Here is a 17,044-nt window from a genome sequence, read left to right as displayed (position 1 = left end):
GCTGATATGATGTGACGCCATGCTCTCATCCCGAGATACCTCCATGCTCGGCATTGACACTCCAACTATTCACAGCGGCGATATTACCAACACTGGTAAAGAATGATGTATCTATCTGCGTGCTTAATTTGGTGGGCTTGTGAAGCTTGATAGCTATCCGCAGTGCTCCCCCGCGTCTAGTTGACACATCGCAGGGGGGCATGAACAGAGTCAGCACTTACGTCTCTAGAGTATTCAGCTCGCTCTTGGACCAGGCTGTTCTCAAGGCATCTCGTTAGTTTATGTGGGTTTCCGTCTAATACTGCCATGGCATGAACGAAACAGTCGCTGCAGGAAGGGCAACGTGGACAACGCTCCGCTTACAAGCAGGGTCTTGATCCCCAATGTTTGACACGTCTTACGACTTGACCTTCCCCGGATTCCGGCGGAGTCTGGCGCGGAAGCAGAACTGGGTCTTGATCCACCGAGATGAGCTTGTTGATATCGCTTAATGACTTACACGATAGCTTGTGGATACTGCCTATTGCGCGACGGAGTAGAGTGACGTCTATGTCAAAGGAGGCGGAGTAGTCATCTCCACACTGGCAGCTACAGTTGAACTATACAGGGGCAACGGCGACCATGTCTTCAAAGTGGTTTGGGCACTCATTTCGAGCAAGTTTAGCCAGATGTATCCAGGAGACCTGGGCCAAAGTGATCATTTGGGCCTCAAGGGATGGGCGACAGTGTCTATTCACTAGGCTTGAGGCTGTCGAGCTTTGAAGACTCGATGCATAATTGTAGCCACTTGCTCGACCTCTCCTCGGAAGGTACGGAAGAGTAGCGTGGAAGAGTAGCGTGACGGAACTATGTATGCAAGTTGAAAGACATGGAACCGCTTGGGCAAAGGTACCAACGCACCGGTAAACCATCAACTACACTTGACACTCATGCAGTCTCAGCCCCTACAGTCGATATCGCAATTGCCGATAAACAAGCTTCGATGATATATCCACAAATATATCACTGTTGATTCTCTAAGTAATGATCAGCGTGATCGTCGAAACGGTAGGCTCTCAATGTGGTCGAGAAGAGCCTCTGCTCTCGCATCTCCGTCCCGAGCATTAGAGCAGCTCCAATCATGACAGCAAGCCGACACCATGCATTATTAGAGCTATCTTGGAGCCTCACACGGTCACAAATCGAGACTAGGCAGCACCTTTTGGGTTCCATAGGCGGAGTTGCCACGTTCTGGACAGGTCTCTGATCGACGATTTGTGGCGGCTGGAGCCAGTGCTCTTTGGGCGAGTGCATATGCCTAGCTACTTGTGGTTACCTGGATAAGATTCGATCATATGAATTGGGAGACAGTTCTTTATTCGTAGAGATAGGGTCATAGGTTCTGTGAGATTGCTTTCGATGTGTCGAGTGTTCTGGACTCTTGGCGTGAGACATCCGTGGCAAAGATCACGTCTGCTAGAGGTAAGAGAGGGAAAGTATTGGCGATCTGTAGATCGCGATAGGGATTGCCTGCCAATTCTATGGGAAATTGCCTGTGTACTATCGCTCGAATCAGACTGGTCATTCTGAGTGTCTCAATGCTCTCCTTTACTGACTCCCCAAGGAACTCTCCTCGCTACCCTCAAGGCTCGGTCCATATCTCCAAGAGGGCTCAGTTTCTTCCTATATCCTCATTTCTCGAATTCTCGGGTGAGAATTCCTCCATCGTTGCTGGGCACTCAAAATACTTGCCTTGCTGTCTTGTCAATCCACGGGCTTTCTGGCCGATCGCAAAGGCGATAAAGAATAGGTGGCATCGAAAACACCATATAATCTGGCCTTGAAGACATTCTACTAAGTGCTAGGCGTCTGGAACTTGGAAACATGTAAGTACAAATTATTCATTGATATGTTCAATGTTACGGCCAGGAGAGTTCTGCAGCTCAACTCAGCAGCATCTCGATCCCGAAATCTATACACTTAAAGACCACTCTATCTAGCATCCCCAACACCAGTTTTAGTATGATACACACTCCATCTAATCCTTCTTCACCTTTTTATTCTTGGGCACACGAACAATCCAATAGATCCCAAACGCCGCCGCAATGTTAAACACGCAATAGACCCAAAGGAGTCCGAAATCCCTCCACCGATTACCATAGCTCATGCTCTTACTCTCCAGAAATGTGTTGGTATCTGAGATGGTGCAGTACTGACACTCTGTCGCAGCAGTGTTGACGATATAGCCGCCCACGTCGGACAGGTACGACTTCATGTATTCGCCGCATGTTGTACCGTTGGGCGCAGTGAAGGTGATGAGTTCGTTGTTTTCGCAGCCTGCGTTGGCGTTGGCCATTGATGTACCCATTAGACCTTCTACAACGTATGTGAAGGGCGAGGCGCGGTACATGAAGATCCAGAAGCCGGGGAGTTCCTCTGGCGATGCGAGGATACTATAGCAAAATCAGCAATGCTTCTTCGTGATGCATCTTGACTAACTTACCCGCAGAACGAAAACATCATGATCATGATCAGAGTAACGAGACCGCCAGCAACTTCAGCAGTCTCGAAGCCCGCGATGATCATATGCGCAAAGGTGCTGGTAAACATGAAAAACATCCACACAAACAGGAAAACAGTTGCATTTCGTGCATCCGTTGTATCGGTCGCATAGCCATTACGGTACAATCCTGTCGGGAAATACCAGCAAACAAAAGAGAGCACAGCCATGAGCTATGTTACTGTTAGTTACAAATCTCCTACTTATAGGCTTCGCAGTGGAGTCTTACCGAGTTCCAGACTGCTTCTACCAGAATTGTAGAAACCATGAATGCTTTCCATGAGTAGGTCTTGGATGGCCTTTCACGCGCTTCGTACATGGTGCGTTGGGCGACGTAGTCGGGAAGCATCTGCTGGACAACTTGGGTGAAGATCGTGAGGAAGATTAGGACGCCGAACATTTGGTTCTGGAGACCACGTTCGGTGTTTTGACCATTCAGGAACGACAGGCCGATGAAGAGAGACTATTTCCAGGATCAGTGCAGTCCTGTATACGCGGTAGGGAATACTTACTGCGCCTACAGACAATATGACCTTGGAGTAGATGTATCCAGGGCTTCTCCAGTACTGCTGAAACAGTCGCTTGGTGACCTGTGTGTACTGCATGTATGACGTAGCAGCAAATTCGTTGTACTCGGTTCCATCATGAGTTCCTGACCCAGCATGGGCATCTCCTTCAGCTGCCAACCGCTCAAGCTCCTGTTGAACATTCCCATGTTCGCGCGATTGACTCCAAACCTGAGGCCAGTCGATCTCTGTATGAGCTCCTGGAGCAGCTCCAATGACCTCAAGCATATACTCAGCGGGATTGACACCAACCGGACACTTCGGCGCTCCATTGCGAACGAAGTAGTCAACCAAAACCTTGGAGTTCCTACCAATATCACCAAAGTAAATGGTCTTTCCACGAGACAACAACAGCAGTCGGTCGAAACGTTGAAACAACATAGCTGAAGGTTGATGGATCGTGCAGAGAATAGCCTGGCCGTTGTTGGTAAGCTTCTGCATCAAGTTGCAGATAGACCAAGAAGTTTGGCTATCAAGTCCAGAAGTCGGTTCATCCAGGAATAGCAACAATTGAGGCCTAGCAGCTAACTCAACACCAATAGTCAATCGTTTTCGTTGCTCCACGTTGAGCCCTTCGCCTGGCACGCCGATGATAGCATCAGAGTATTCCTGCATATCAAGAAGACTGATCACGGTGTCCACATAATCTAGCTTCTCCTGTCGTGTGTATTGGGCTGGTTGACGAAGAAGAGCGCTGAAGTTGAGGGCCTCGCGGACTGTTTGGGTGTGGACGTGGAGGTCTTGCTGCTGAACGTAACCGGTTTTGCGTTGGAAGGATTCGTCTCGTAGCTTTCCGTCAACAAGCATTTGGCCTGTTACGACGCCCATTGTGACTCGGCTTGCGAGGACGTCTAGTAGTGTGGTCTTGCCAGCGCCGGACGCACCCTATTATTGTGTTAGTACTGACTGACTTTGATGTGGCTCGCCACTTACCATCAGAGCAGTCAGAGTACCCGGCTTCACCCAACCGTCAACATGATCCAAAATTCTTCGAGATTCTCCTTTGATCTTGACATCATAGCAGACATTCCTCCAGTGGAAAACGGAAGTCTGCTCCTCAACATCCGTGACCTCGTCATTACCATTACCATTGGCGAGCTGTGTACCGCTCGCTTTTCCCGTCTCCTCATCATCGGACGCCTTGCTGACATGCTTCTTCATTTCCTTGCGAGTAAATACGAGAACTTCACCCTTGGAACGCCCAGAAGCGATCGTCTCTGTAGCAATCAGGTGCAGCCCCATGAACAAAATCGTGAAGGCGATAACAACAGCAAAGTCGCGCCACTTGTGAGAGTCGACGTAGCCGTACGCCGAAGCAAGGTATGCAGATCCCCGTACAAAGTTCTCTCCTGGTACAGAACCTTGAATCGCACAAGCTTGCGAAAATGGTGAGATGTCGCTATATCCAGGTCCGCTGGGTACAAAGTTGGAACATGGATAGTTCCTACCGCCGAATTCGTTAATGAAGAGACTTTCGAGACCGTAGAAAGTCGGGTTGATCCAGCGGATCCATCCAAGCCAAACGGGCATATACTGAGGTGGGATTGCATAACCGGTATAGAGAGCGATAACGAGTAACAGAATCGAGGCTCGAGCCAAAGCCGCAGCGATGGTCTTGGTAAGAGACGCAATGAGACGGAAGAGCATTGAGAAACTCAACGTCGTCACGAAGGACACCAAGAGGAAGAAGAAAAAGTGCCCGGCGTCTTGACGAAGGTTGCCCATCCAATACATTGTCGTATTCATCATGATGGTGTTGAAGATCTTGTACGGGAGATCCACAACCATGGAAGAAAGGGCCTCGGCGCTGGGGTGATACAGTGCATAGCGCGCGTGTTTCTCGACGATATTTCGTTTGGCGTAGAGTGTCATGATCTCCAAGATGTTGTTGTAAGCGTTCATCAAAAGAATGAAGAAGATAAGTAAGCCGCGCTTGAGAAATGCGCCTGTGTCTTCGGGTAAGTTGTAGAAGATACTTCCAATGACAAGAGATTCGACAAGATTGCAAAGCAAAAGAGTCACCGTCACGCTGGGATCAGCTTTGAGCATCACCCAGCTTCGACCCAACGTAAGTCTCATCTGCTCCATGTACGATAAGGTGAATGGGGATTTGATGCGCTGAGACTTGGACTGGTCTCTCTTCCTTGAGTCGACAAACTTCTCATAGTGCTCGCCTCCGAAGGGATGTCGCTCGATATACTCGTCCATCTCAGTGAGAAGATGCCGTCTATGGGCGCTGTCTTTCCAAGCTTGCACGAACTCATCTGGTGATCGAGGGGCTTTTCCTTCGTATCCTTCGCGGATGATTCGTTCCTGGTGGCTAGTCATGGAGGTCAAGAAATCGGCTGTAGTTTGCTGTTCAGGACAGACAAAGCCTAGACCTTCGAAGTAGGCTTTTGCTTCTTTCGTCTTGCCAAAGAAGATTTGCCTTCCTTGGTACAATACAAGTACTTTGTCAAATACCTACACCAGTCAGTTAAATTCCACTGCGATACTTACTCGAGACTCACGTCGTAAGCGTCCTGGGACGCTTGGTAAATGGCCACAGCAGAAGTACACCCCATAACATCAGCCTGCGTTCTCAACGTCCGACAAAACTCAAGCGCATTAGCACTATCAAGACCTCTCGTGCTATTATCCCAACATTGAAGCGGCGAATAGCTCAATGCTGCCTCTGCAATCGTCACTCGTTTCCTCTCACCTCCGCTAACACCCCTCACAAAGTCGTCTCCCACGCGAGTATTCTTGGTATGAGAAATACCAAACATGGCCATCGTGACATCTCGTAGATGTTCTGCGTATTCTCTTCGAGAAATGCCTTCTGGGATATTCTTCGGACAGCGAGCTCGCGCGGCGAAGTAGAGTGTGTCACCTACTGTGAGATGCGCAAAATGATGGTCAACCTCGGCTGTGTAAATGGCCTCGCCGCGAAACGCTGAGCGCATTTCTTCAGGTCGAATGCCAGAATAGTTGATCTCAGAGGTGTCGTCAATGTGGAATCCGTGTGTGTCGCCGGCGATAGTCTTGAGAAATGTCGAACAGCCCGAACCTGGAGGACCAAGCACAGCCAGCATCTCTCCGCTCTGGACAACACCCTCCAAGTTTTGCAAAATATCGACTTTTCTTCGCTTATCATGCAGAAGCTTCTTGACCATGGTACCCGCCTCAAGGAAGATGTTGCCCACACTCTTCTGGAAGTCTGTATCTGATCCAAAGCCGAATACGTTCAAGTTCTGAAAGGCCACACCAGTTGTTCTAGGCGGGTTTCCTTCGGACGTATCTGTCCGTAGGTCATAGAAGGCCTTTGCCCATTTTTTTGCATTGAAGCTTGGACTGCTGGGGTTCAATGGACCACTTGCTTGGGGGAAGAGAGTTCCTGGTGCAGCACTTGATCGGCGGGTGAGTTCTCGAGCCAGTTGTACAACTTCTTCATTGTGCTGATACTCATCGTCCTCGCTCATAGGAACTTCAGTATTCTTCTCTGTGTAGACATGTGTTGAGCATGTTGAGCCGATGTCGTTGTGGTAGAATGGGTTGGAGATACCAGCCCCAGAACTGAGCTGCAGGCTGGTGGCCATCGTGAAAGTTGTTTAAAACTTGTTTCCAGTCGGCGTATATAATGATAATGAGGCTCAATTTGGAGATTCAGGACCAAAGATGGATTGGCCTGTGATTGACGAACTGTTGAAGCTTGAAGAGCATGAAGATATTTGGAAGAGAAACATTTCAGCAAACAATTGAGTATTTATTTGATGAAATATGAGTCAAAGACAAAGAAAATTAACTTATACAACCCCATAAAGCCCCATGTTGGCTCGTCTGGGCATTTCCACAGTCTGTGGATCATTGAAGCAATTCGGACTTTGAAAGTCCGAGGCTCCAGGTGAGAACCCCAGACTCGGCACGGACTTTCGGACTCTTGCATGCCAAACTCTCTCGTAAATATACTCAAAGTGGTAAGTGGCGTTCGCTGACGTCCAGTCCATCACCAAGAACCTGGGCAAACACAGTCCATTTGGAGTTTACTGCACCGCTGTGGCTTTGTATTGTTCTTGTTGATAGTGTGGTTTTACGTACTGGTTTTCTTCGTATTGTTCTTTACCCGGCCGCGGGGGTAGATAAGACCGAATCTCCGCCATCGTCTGATCTGGGACTCATCATAGCAGCTTCATCTCGGACTTTGCTGTCAATTGATCTTGAGGCTCTTCTCTTCGACATGTCATCCTCCGGGGTAAGCGGATCAGAACAACTTAATCGTCTTTCTGTAAGCTCCCTTTCTCAACTGCCGAGCTGAGTAGTTATGACTCTGAGCCGGGATCTAACATGACTCCAGTGCAAGAGATGCAAGGAGCGTAAAGTCCGATGCAATCGTGTTATGCCACAGTGTGGTCGCTGTAAGCCAAATGATCTAGAATGTGTGTATCCCGTCCGGGTCAAGAGGAGGTCTGCGCGGCCGTTGATCGACCCAGCCCTGTGAGTAGTCTTGTTTCTACCATTGGGTATTGGTCGCTGACTCTTTCAGCTCGGCTGAGGGCTCCAATGCTGCTCTGTCGACGATCCTTGATCGCTTGCAACGCCTTGAGGCACAGACTGTAGCTGGGTCTTCATCCACCAACGGCCAATCGATACCAACACCCTCTGGCGATGGCTCTGAGGTATCCTCCTCGCCGGTGGCTTTTAGCACTACTGGTCATGAGTCCAGTGCTCTGACGCCTCATAACTCTGACCATGAGATGGATGCCATGACTGTTCTGAAGGATGCAGTCGACCAAGTTCAGGAGCTAAGGAAGAGGTCGTTTGGCTCAACAGCCATTACGAGTTCGATAGACATACCCACAGACTTGGCCAAGACTTGGGTTGCCAGTGCGTCTTCTCCGATGCAACCATTGATTTTGACTGACATTGTTAGACTACTTTCAGCATATGCCTGCTTGTATGTTCCTAGGCTTATTGGACAGGCGAATCATCGACTTGATTCCCGACATCATCAATCTACCACACATCCACGTTGATCCGGTCATTCTTGTCATATACTACAGCATAATGTATCATGGCTGCAGTCTGAAAGCGAGCAATGTTACTTCGACCTCGAGTCTCGGATACATGAACTCGAGCTACCTGGGATGTTTGCGTGCAGTACCCAGCTGGGAGCGAGAGGCATCAGGAACCATGACAGATCTAATCGCCGCTCTGTTTACAGTACGTCTCTAGCACCACTCATCTCCTGTCATCTAACCATATTGTTTAGAGTCGCGTGGCTGCTGAGTTCTTCGATTACGACCTTGCCTGGAAGATGTTTAAACATGCATGCGAATATTGCCAGACTCTCAACCTTCACAAGCTGGACTCGGATGAGAACAACACGTTTTTCAGCGAGGCCAAATGCGATAATGAGAGGAGAGGGTTCTGGGAAGTCATCCAGATTGATCTCTTCTACCGACTCATCCTCAATACCCCTCCAGTCATCACCAACGACATCTGGAAAGTCAATCTACCATGGCTGGACCCTAATTCAGATCCTCTACCGCAAGGCATGCAGACGATTGCGTTCTTGGCCAGTTCCAGAGTTAGTCTCGTAATCGCTCGGTTCTTTGCTATGCTCGATGACCCAGAAAACACCACCAAGCCTGAGATTGTAGCTAAGACGGAAGACCTTTGTTGCGAGATGCAACAAATCTTCGCTGAGTGGCAGCTGGTAAGACACTCTAAGGCCGCGGCAAGCGCTTATACTGATTCATAACAGATTGAATGGCTGGAAGGTGCCCAAGATAACGAACAAGATATCTGGGTGGTAGCCGATGTCATCTTGACAGGCTACACTTCCATCATCTACATGTTTCGCAAGATGGCTCTTCTCAACTCAACTTCTCCAAGACCCCCAACAACAGATTTGGACATCCCAGACTCTCCCATAGTGGAAGACGCAGCTCGCCGTCTTATCGCAGCTCTCAATCGGTTATTGGTGATATACCCTTACGGAGTAACAATGACTGCATTGTTCGGTGCATATAGATGCTTCGTCGCGTTTGCTTATCTTGCTAACACGATACTGCGCGCTGAAGATCCTCGCTCTTATATGGCAGATATCAAAGCACTTGAACGGCTAAGCGATCAATCTACCTTACTGTGTAGAGGGAATAGGGATGTTATGCCATTGGTAAAGGCTATGCAGAGCATCAATGAGGAGATACGGAAGAAATTGGAGAAACAGGCTCCGAGGGGATGAATTATTCCTTGCTAGGACGAAATTGTGCCGTAGGCAATATCCAGGAGCGGATGAAAAGTCTTTGAATTAATGATAATAATCAAGATATTAATACTAATTCCATATCATCATGGTAGAAACATGGCCAACCTTTCTTTCACAAAAGCCCAATAATCAACCGGCCATATATCAGACGTAGTCAATCGACTCCTTTATTCAACAAAGTCAGGAAAATCTCCCCTTTCAGCAAGACTCTTCGCACTCTGATAAGCAGTTGATTCTATATCCTCCCACTTGGCAGTCGGTCCATTGACATAGAGACTCGCGTTCGCTCGGTGGTTCACGCATGGTTTGTCCTGAACGTGAACCCATTCTTTCTTGACCTGTTGGATCTGGTTGCAGTTGGCTGTTTTCTGCTGGCGACGAGAGTGGCAGGGCTCTTTGATGGCTAGAGTCCAGCAGTTGCACTTCCAGAGATAGATGCTCCAGTTGCACATTTTAGATGAGGGGTTGACGATTGATGAGATGGTTGGTTTTGGAAATGCTAAAGCGAGTATGGTTTTCTAATGAGTTGAGATGATTAGTTGGACAATGAAGCGAGTGGTTTCAACATCGTGAAATGACTGTTCCCTGGATTGATTGGTAGTCAAAGCCTATGGCATCTCAACGAGACATACCAAGCCAACATTTAGCCCCGGGATGTTGAGATTAGTAGTCTCAAGGTGAGAAGAGAAAAGGGGCAATGGATAGAGATGAGGAAAAGGATGGTCTTACCAAGATTAGACACGTTGGTGAAAGAGACGTTGGGTCTCGTCCTGAACTCTTCCTTACGAAACTCGAGATGATCTTCAGATGCTTCGAATCACCAAGTGGTTTCTAGTTGCAGAGACGAGTGATTTAGTTTGCTCGAGTGAAGATAGGGATGAGATGTTTGACTGTCTTGGAAGTTAGGTTGAAAGGGGATTGTTCACATAAGTTTTAATTTATATTAAATGATAACAACGGCAGGCTGGTCTAGCAACTAGATCAACACATACTTGTAGCCCCAAGCAGAGCCTCAGTTTTATGCTCTCTTCCTTTATCTTGTTGCTGATCCTTACTAAATATTGTGATTTGCCAGTTGGCACATGATAGAAATGGAAGTTTGCCAGAGTCATTTTCAAACTGCACTTCGATATTCTGACCCATCATATCATGCTAAAGTTCCGAGTGCGACGGTTTGTGTGTTGCTCCACCATATTGATCGTGTCGTGTAATTCAATATCATAGTCCTAGACTCTACATTTATCGTGAGCAGGAGGCTCTGCATAGGCATCAGCAACTACGTCAGCCGGAGCTGAATAGCTTTGAGAAACCTCCCTTACAATCTTGTAAGCCCTGAGGTGATTATCCTATGGTTTTACTGCATATCTTTGAGTTGATTGCCTTCTTTATTTCAAGTTGGTCATAGTTCAGATATTCGTATCCTCTGACAGATGGACTCCCAGGTGAAGTTGTCGTAATAGCCAGACACCATGATTGAAACTCAACATCCATCAAGCTTAGTGATACATCGGTGAAGCCGTGATAGGTACATTGTGTATGTGTAGATGTTTGTTCGTTGGTTCTTCCTGATAAAGTGCAAAGCCCTGCAGTAACTGGATGTTTGATAGTGAAGTGAAATGACATTCCACGCAGAACGGAAAGATCAAGACCAAAAATAACATCTTTCCTTACACTAGAACTGGTAGCACTGCTGTTGTGGCGACATGCGTATAAGTAGTTAGACATATGAGCTTGTATTGTGTTATCGTGGCATGCAACATTCAGTTCTCTCCTGGATGGTTGCCTTTTTTTCGAACTGCTTACCCTAAACCTGGTCATGATCTCCAATAATTCTCATCCAAGCACTGTCGCGATAATGCTCGTGAACAAAGATGAAAGTACGTAGTGATCAAACGATTTCATCTTCAAACGTTGTCTACATATAGTTTCATATTAAACTGAGTTCTAATGTTAGACCAAGTCCCCGCTCAAAGGCCAAGCGGACGAGTGACAGTCTCCCTATTTCGGCTTTCAGGGGCTTCCCCCTGGGAGCTCTAGCCCCCTGCAGCCACCGAGTGGAGAGCAGCCCACCTTAAACCGTGCCTCGGATCGGTGGGAGGTCCCTTTTTCTCAACACCACTAGCTCCATTGCATCTTACGCACCCCACGAAGGCCACGACTGCATCAATTTCTCTACACGTGCGACTTGCTTTTATCTCTTCTCACGCTCGCTTTCTCGCATCAATTAAAATCTTGTTTCTTTGCTGCAATTACTCTTCTTCTACGTGCTCCGCCATGTGCTAAGCAGTCCGTCGCATTGACCCAGGACCATCGCCATCATGGGTCCTCTAGCTTTCTTGAGCAGTCTCTACGACCATGATACTCTCGACACACGATTCACTACTGCCTCTTCTACCCCCTACCAGAATGTTATCGAAGCGCGATTAGATCCGAGCATAAAGAAGGACTCTGCAGCGAAGGAGCGGAGCAGAGCGCAACCGTCGAAATGGAAGACGCCTGAGTTCTTTCTCTACTATGCCGTCTTCGCTGTGGCCATTCCGTACATGTTCTGGATCACATACGATGTCTCTCGAGGTATATGCCTTCCGCTACTTTTTGTGCGACTCCAAACTCACAAAGACCAGAAACTGATCCTCGATACCCCAAATTTAAGCGATGGCTATCCCCGGGCTGGATTCCTGGACGACAGATCGACGTTTCCGATGCGCAATATGGTGTTTTCCGCGAGAACATGCCTTACATGGGCTCTCTTCTTCTTTTCCACCCGCTGCTGAGGAAGCTTTGGAACAAGTACAAACCATTGCCTGAGCGAAGCCAGGGAGGACGCAACCGATTAGACCAGCGAGCATCATTCGACTTCTTATTCGCATTCATATTCTTATTCGCTCTACACGGACTTTCTGCGTTCAAGATCTTCTTCATCCTCTGGACCAATTTCCAGCTTGCGACCAAGCTTCCTCGACGATATGTTCCGGCCGCTACTTGGATCTTCAACATTGCCATCCTGTTCGCCAACGAATTGACCGAAGGATGGCGGTTCCGAGTTCTATTTAGCTTCATTTCACCCCCACAAATGGGCTTGTATAAGAACAAGATGAGACTACTCAACTCGGATTTGATGAACTTGGGAGCTCGCATGGATAGCACGTTCCAAGGAATCCTAGCACGCTGGGAGGTTCTCTTCAACATCACCATTCTACGTCTGATCAGCTTCAACTTAGACTACTACTGGAGTATTGATCGTGGCAACTCTAATGCGCTCGAGGTAAGTCGTCACGTTGCTTAGGAGTTGGGAATTAATTCTGATCATGCTCTGATGCTTATAGAAGAAGCAATTGGACCCAGCAAACCTCTCCGAAAGAGACCGTGTCAGCATCTCTGCAGAGCCCCGAGACTTTACCTTCCGCAACTACGTGGCATATGCCATCTATGCACCGCTCTACCTGACAGGGCCTATCCTCACATTCAATGACTACATATCACAATCGAAGTACCGAGCTGCTAGCATCGAAACAAGCCGAACAATCCGATATGGTATCCGTTTCCTCTTGGTCTTGCTTTCAATGGAGGTCATTCTGCACTTTGACTGGGTTGGTGCGATCAGCAAAGGAAAGCCTGATTGGAGTTCGTACACAGCAGCACAATTGTCAATGTTGTCCTTCATGAATCTCCATATCATCTGGTTGAAGCTTCTGATTCCTTGGCGTATGTTCCGACTTTGGTCATTGGTTGATGGGATTGATCCGCCTGAAAACATGGTTCGTTGTGTGAGCAACAACTACAGCACACAGCTCTTCTGGAGAGCATGGCACCGTTCGTATAACCGCTGGTTGATCAGGTACATCTATGTTCCCTTGGGCGGCTCATCGTTCCGTAACTGGCGGTCCGCTGTGCGGTCCACTGTGACATTCCTGCTTGTATTCACGTTCGTGGCACTTTGGCACGACATTCAGCTCCGCCTGCTGATCTGGGGCTGGCTGGTTGTTCTGTTCATGATTCCTGAGTGGACTGCGGCGGCAATGTTCCCCAAGAGCAAGTGGGAGGACCGACCAACAGCATACCGCATGCTCTGTGGTTTAGGCAGCGTGGGTAACGCGCTCATGATGATTTCGGCCAACTTGGTTGGCTTTGCTGTTGGGCTGGACGGTTTGCAGAGCATCATCCAGAGCATTTTGCACGACTGGTCAGGTATGTGGCACATCGCGACTCTGTGGAAGCACATCACTAACACAAACATAAACAGGGCTTATTTTCCTTGTTACAGCGTGCTCTTGTTTGTTCGTTGGCATTCAGGTCATGTTTGAGATTCGTGAGTCAGAGAAGCGACGTGGAATTTTGGTAAAGTGCTAGACGGAGGAATTTTTTTAGAAGTAAAGGCGTGATGGATGTATGGGCGTTGTACGTATACTGTGGTACTATTACTAGCACAAGGCTCAAAGATAGTGAACCCTTTGGATGGCTATGAGCAGGAAGACATGAGGCTCGAAATACTACTTGGATCGAACCTACTCATGCACAATTTGCTTCGTGTGTCGTGTGTCTTGCGAGGTTCATTATTGTCATTAACTATTACTAATTAACACTCCTTTGTGATATTGGATGTTCTGGTTAAGGGTATCCTTGAAGGTCGCTCTGTTTGATTAAGAAATGCGCACACTTTACGCCTTACGCCTTACATGGCTCTCCAACACTCCATACTCCCAACAATTATGATAGACAAGCTCAATACACTCTGTCCTGTGCCTCGGGGTGGTTTCCAATGGCGTACTTGTTACCAGAAGAAGCCAGCTCAATGTCGTTGGTGTCGGCAGGCTGCTGTGCAAACTTGCCATCCATACCAAGCTTAGTCTCCGTCAACCATCGTCGAACCCAAATAACGCCCCAGACAATGCAAAAAATGATGACAATTCCGACCGCTATGCCGAGGATGTATCCTGCAACAATGCCTCGTCCGCCCATTTTTTTGTAATCCAGAAATTTGTAAACGTAGAACCCCTGCGTCGCGTGGGTGAGGTACGCAAGCGCAAGGTACAGCGCAAGAATGAAGATTAGCCAGGCGATATGCACCCATTGAGGGGGGTTCGTTCGGGGAATGACGATTTCGAAAAGCGCAAACAGGCTGTTCAAGCCATGCTGGCTGACGTTGCTCCACGCGTCGAACTCCTTAGGGAACCAAGGCCCAGTATACAGAACCGCCCAATATACGATCGTCACGAGGAACGGGTACGTGACGATGGTCGAGTAGAACAGCGCCTGGAGCGCCTGGAGCGGTCGCGGAAGACCATCGAGCAACGACCGGCCTCGAAGAGCGTACGTGGCGGTATGAACCGCCGCCACAGCAAAGTAGAAAGCGATGCCCCAGTACGTCAGTATAGTGAAGTAGCTGAAAGACCTGCCGACCTCCCTACAGCCGCCGAGATCTCCATGCGTGCATTCCCAACCGATGACGAAGAATCGCGTAAAGAAAGCGTATATGCTGATGAGAGCACGGAAAGCGAAGAGGAGCCACGGGCTCAAGAGCCAGGACGTTTCGAAGCGATTGGAAGGATCCCAGAGGTCGTGGCCGAGCCTGAAGGGGTTCCTGATGGCCATTTTGGAATTATTAATATTATTATTTCGGCGCAGGGAGAAACGAATGACGAATGTGTTGTGTTGGGTGTAGGACCCTGCATACGTTCAGCTGTAGCTGAGGTGATGATATTTTTCCCAGCCCAAGGAACGTGGCTCATGGTGACAAGGAGGTTTAGCCTGATCGGGCAGTTATCGCCATGAAAAGCTTCACTGGTGAAATTCAATATAAAATTACACTTCAGAATCTTGCAGATATCGCCAATCTTAAATCTTAACTTTGTTATTACTCCGTGTAGTCACTCTCCGAGATATTCGGAGGCTATATCGTATCTTGCGCCATGTTCGTCTGCTGATGGAAGCCATGTCAGATGGTGCAGCTCTAGTCAGGCTAAGACACTCCAGACTTTATAAAGCACAAGCGATTTTATGAAAGGATTAGCAAAGATTAAGAGGATGTGCCTAAAATAGGTACACTTTGTGTTCTGGTGATTTGTCGTAAAGTATGTCTCTTGTGGCGTTTTGGTCTTGAGTTGGGGACAGATATCACATGTTTTCAGCGGTTTCAAGACTCCAAGCATACTCAATGATTCAGTCACGGAAGCGTACATCCAGCTGTCACAGAGCTTCACTCAATTCAGCCTGTAATCTCGTATAACATTTATCAGAGATGAGATGAAGTCGTCTACAGATACGGAGTACTCCAAACGGAAGCTCCCGTCAGATCAACAGCCTGACAACGGACAAAGCCATTGGCGCTTGCCACTGAACTCTATTAAACTGCCGATAACAGGAAATCCATGATTTGGAGTCCCTAGTCGAGGTTAATAGTAATTGGTCTTGTATATCTGATACGAGGCCATGAGGGTCATGCCCCTGAACAAGCATGCATAACCTAAGAAATTCTCCTTGGAGTTATTACCGTAGGAGGGAGAAATTCGACAGGAATGTCGGTCAGCGATTGAGTTTTTTGAGTTTGATATTGAGTGGGCAGCAATTCCCGAAGGTCTCCAGCTGAATGGAATTGCTTCTTCCCGGATGCTGGTCCAGTTGATGAGCCGTGCATTCTGCAGGACCCTTGCCTGTGCAGTGCAGTGCAGTGCAGCCTTGGTAGGGTTGTGTCTCTTTTGGCTGAGACCTATGATCCTTCAGCATTCCTTAGGTCGACTGTACCCTCGATAGCTGCAATTCTGCCCCCGATGAGACACCCAATGGCGATATCAAAGATCGAATCGCAAGACCTTTGAGGCGCTGTATCCACCAAATCAATCAACTTTTACCAGTTCCCCCCGTCTAGAGTCGAGTTATTGGCTGAGGGGCCCGACCAGCGTAACACGCAACATGGGGCCTCAGATGCGTGCCCCTGAACTAGAATCGGCCAGGACAGGTAAATCGTGTTGCAGCCTCCGTTAATATCGTGACTTTAACGAGGCAATTTCAATCTCTGCAATTGTCAGGCGCTTTACATCGATAGACCAGAAAATTAGCCTTTTGATCGGCTTGGCGGGATGGCGACATTATCGATAGGGCGAAGCGCGGCAAGCTACGAATATATTGATTATCGAGGTATGCAAATGGGTCTCATTGTCTTGACGTTGTCCGATTGATTGGCCTGTCATTGTTCTGCTCTGTAGGCATGTATGTCGCAGCGTGGCTATTATAAGCCGCCCGTTGAAGGGCCACGCCAGCTTCTGCAAGCCAAAAAGGCGTGGTAGCAAGGTTTCGAGGTCTAGAACTATTGATCGGCACTGATTTGGGCTTGCTACGATTTCCGTGTTGATCAGGTTTGCCCAATGCACCGAACGTTTGTCCTGTAGGGCTGCAAATTGAAAACAGAGCCTTGCTGCCAACAACTCCGTATATTTCCCTGATATCTCCCTCTTGCGCCTTTAATAATACATGAGTAAGGGAACTCATTTCTCGTCATGGCTGCTCACTTGATTATCATGTGGCAACAGTGTTAAGCACTACGAGCGTTAGCCAGGTACACGCTGAGTCTATTCCGCGGATTCCATCAAGAACTTTCAGCCGCCCACTTTGGGCTTGAACTAGCCACGGAGGACAACGTGTTCGCCGTGTTCAACCTCTTTGCCTCAAGTGATTGGGTCATCGACGATTAAT

The 17,044-nt window shown here is 48.2% G+C and overlaps 4 protein-coding genes across 4 annotated transcripts; 2 read left to right on the top strand and 2 right to left on the bottom strand.

Moving 5' to 3' along the window:
- Positions 1–2,017: 2,017 nt before the first annotated feature.
- On the bottom strand, positions 2,018–6,683 carry FSUBG_2650 (ATPase; the record flags this gene model as incomplete). The annotated part of the gene is made up of 6 exons (XM_036680446.1): positions 2,018–2,432; positions 2,483–2,712; positions 2,769–3,002; positions 3,052–3,990; positions 4,039–5,568; positions 5,616–6,683. 6 exons carry the CDS (start codon positions 6,681–6,683, stop codon positions 2,018–2,020), a joined length of 4,416 nt encoding a protein of 1,471 aa, XP_036541919.1.
- Positions 6,684–7,321: 638 nt separating this feature from the next.
- On the top strand, positions 7,322–9,331 carry FSUBG_2649 (transcription factor; the record flags this gene model as incomplete). The annotated part of the gene is made up of 6 exons (XM_036680444.1): positions 7,322–7,336; positions 7,439–7,578; positions 7,628–7,968; positions 8,015–8,304; positions 8,354–8,800; positions 8,849–9,331. 6 exons carry the CDS (start codon positions 7,322–7,324, stop codon positions 9,329–9,331), a joined length of 1,716 nt encoding a protein of 571 aa, XP_036541918.1.
- Positions 9,332–11,673: 2,342 nt separating this feature from the next.
- FSUBG_2648 (glycerol transporter) lies at positions 11,674–13,705 on the top strand (the record flags this gene model as incomplete). The annotated part of the gene is made up of 4 exons (XM_036680443.1): positions 11,674–11,929; positions 11,980–12,620; positions 12,682–13,543; positions 13,599–13,705. 4 exons carry the CDS (start codon positions 11,674–11,676, stop codon positions 13,703–13,705), a joined length of 1,866 nt encoding a protein of 621 aa, XP_036541917.1.
- Positions 13,706–14,077: 372 nt separating this feature from the next.
- On the bottom strand, positions 14,078–14,947 carry FSUBG_2647 (uncharacterized protein; the record flags this gene model as incomplete). Its single annotated transcript, XM_036680442.1, has 1 exon — positions 14,078–14,947. The coding sequence occupies one exon, from the start codon at positions 14,945–14,947 to the stop codon at positions 14,078–14,080; it is 870 nt and encodes a 289-aa protein (XP_036541916.1).
- Between the last annotated feature and the right edge of the window lie 2,097 nt (positions 14,948–17,044).

The sequence above is a fragment of the Fusarium subglutinans genome (assembly GCF_013396075.1).
Source record: "Fusarium subglutinans strain NRRL 66333 chromosome Unknown NRRL66333_c0000023, whole genome shotgun sequence".
Taxonomy (NCBI): Eukaryota; Fungi; Ascomycota; class Sordariomycetes; order Hypocreales; family Nectriaceae; genus Fusarium; species Fusarium subglutinans.
Note: the sequence above shows the minus strand (reverse complement) of the source record. Positions and strands in the feature narration are given on the sequence as shown.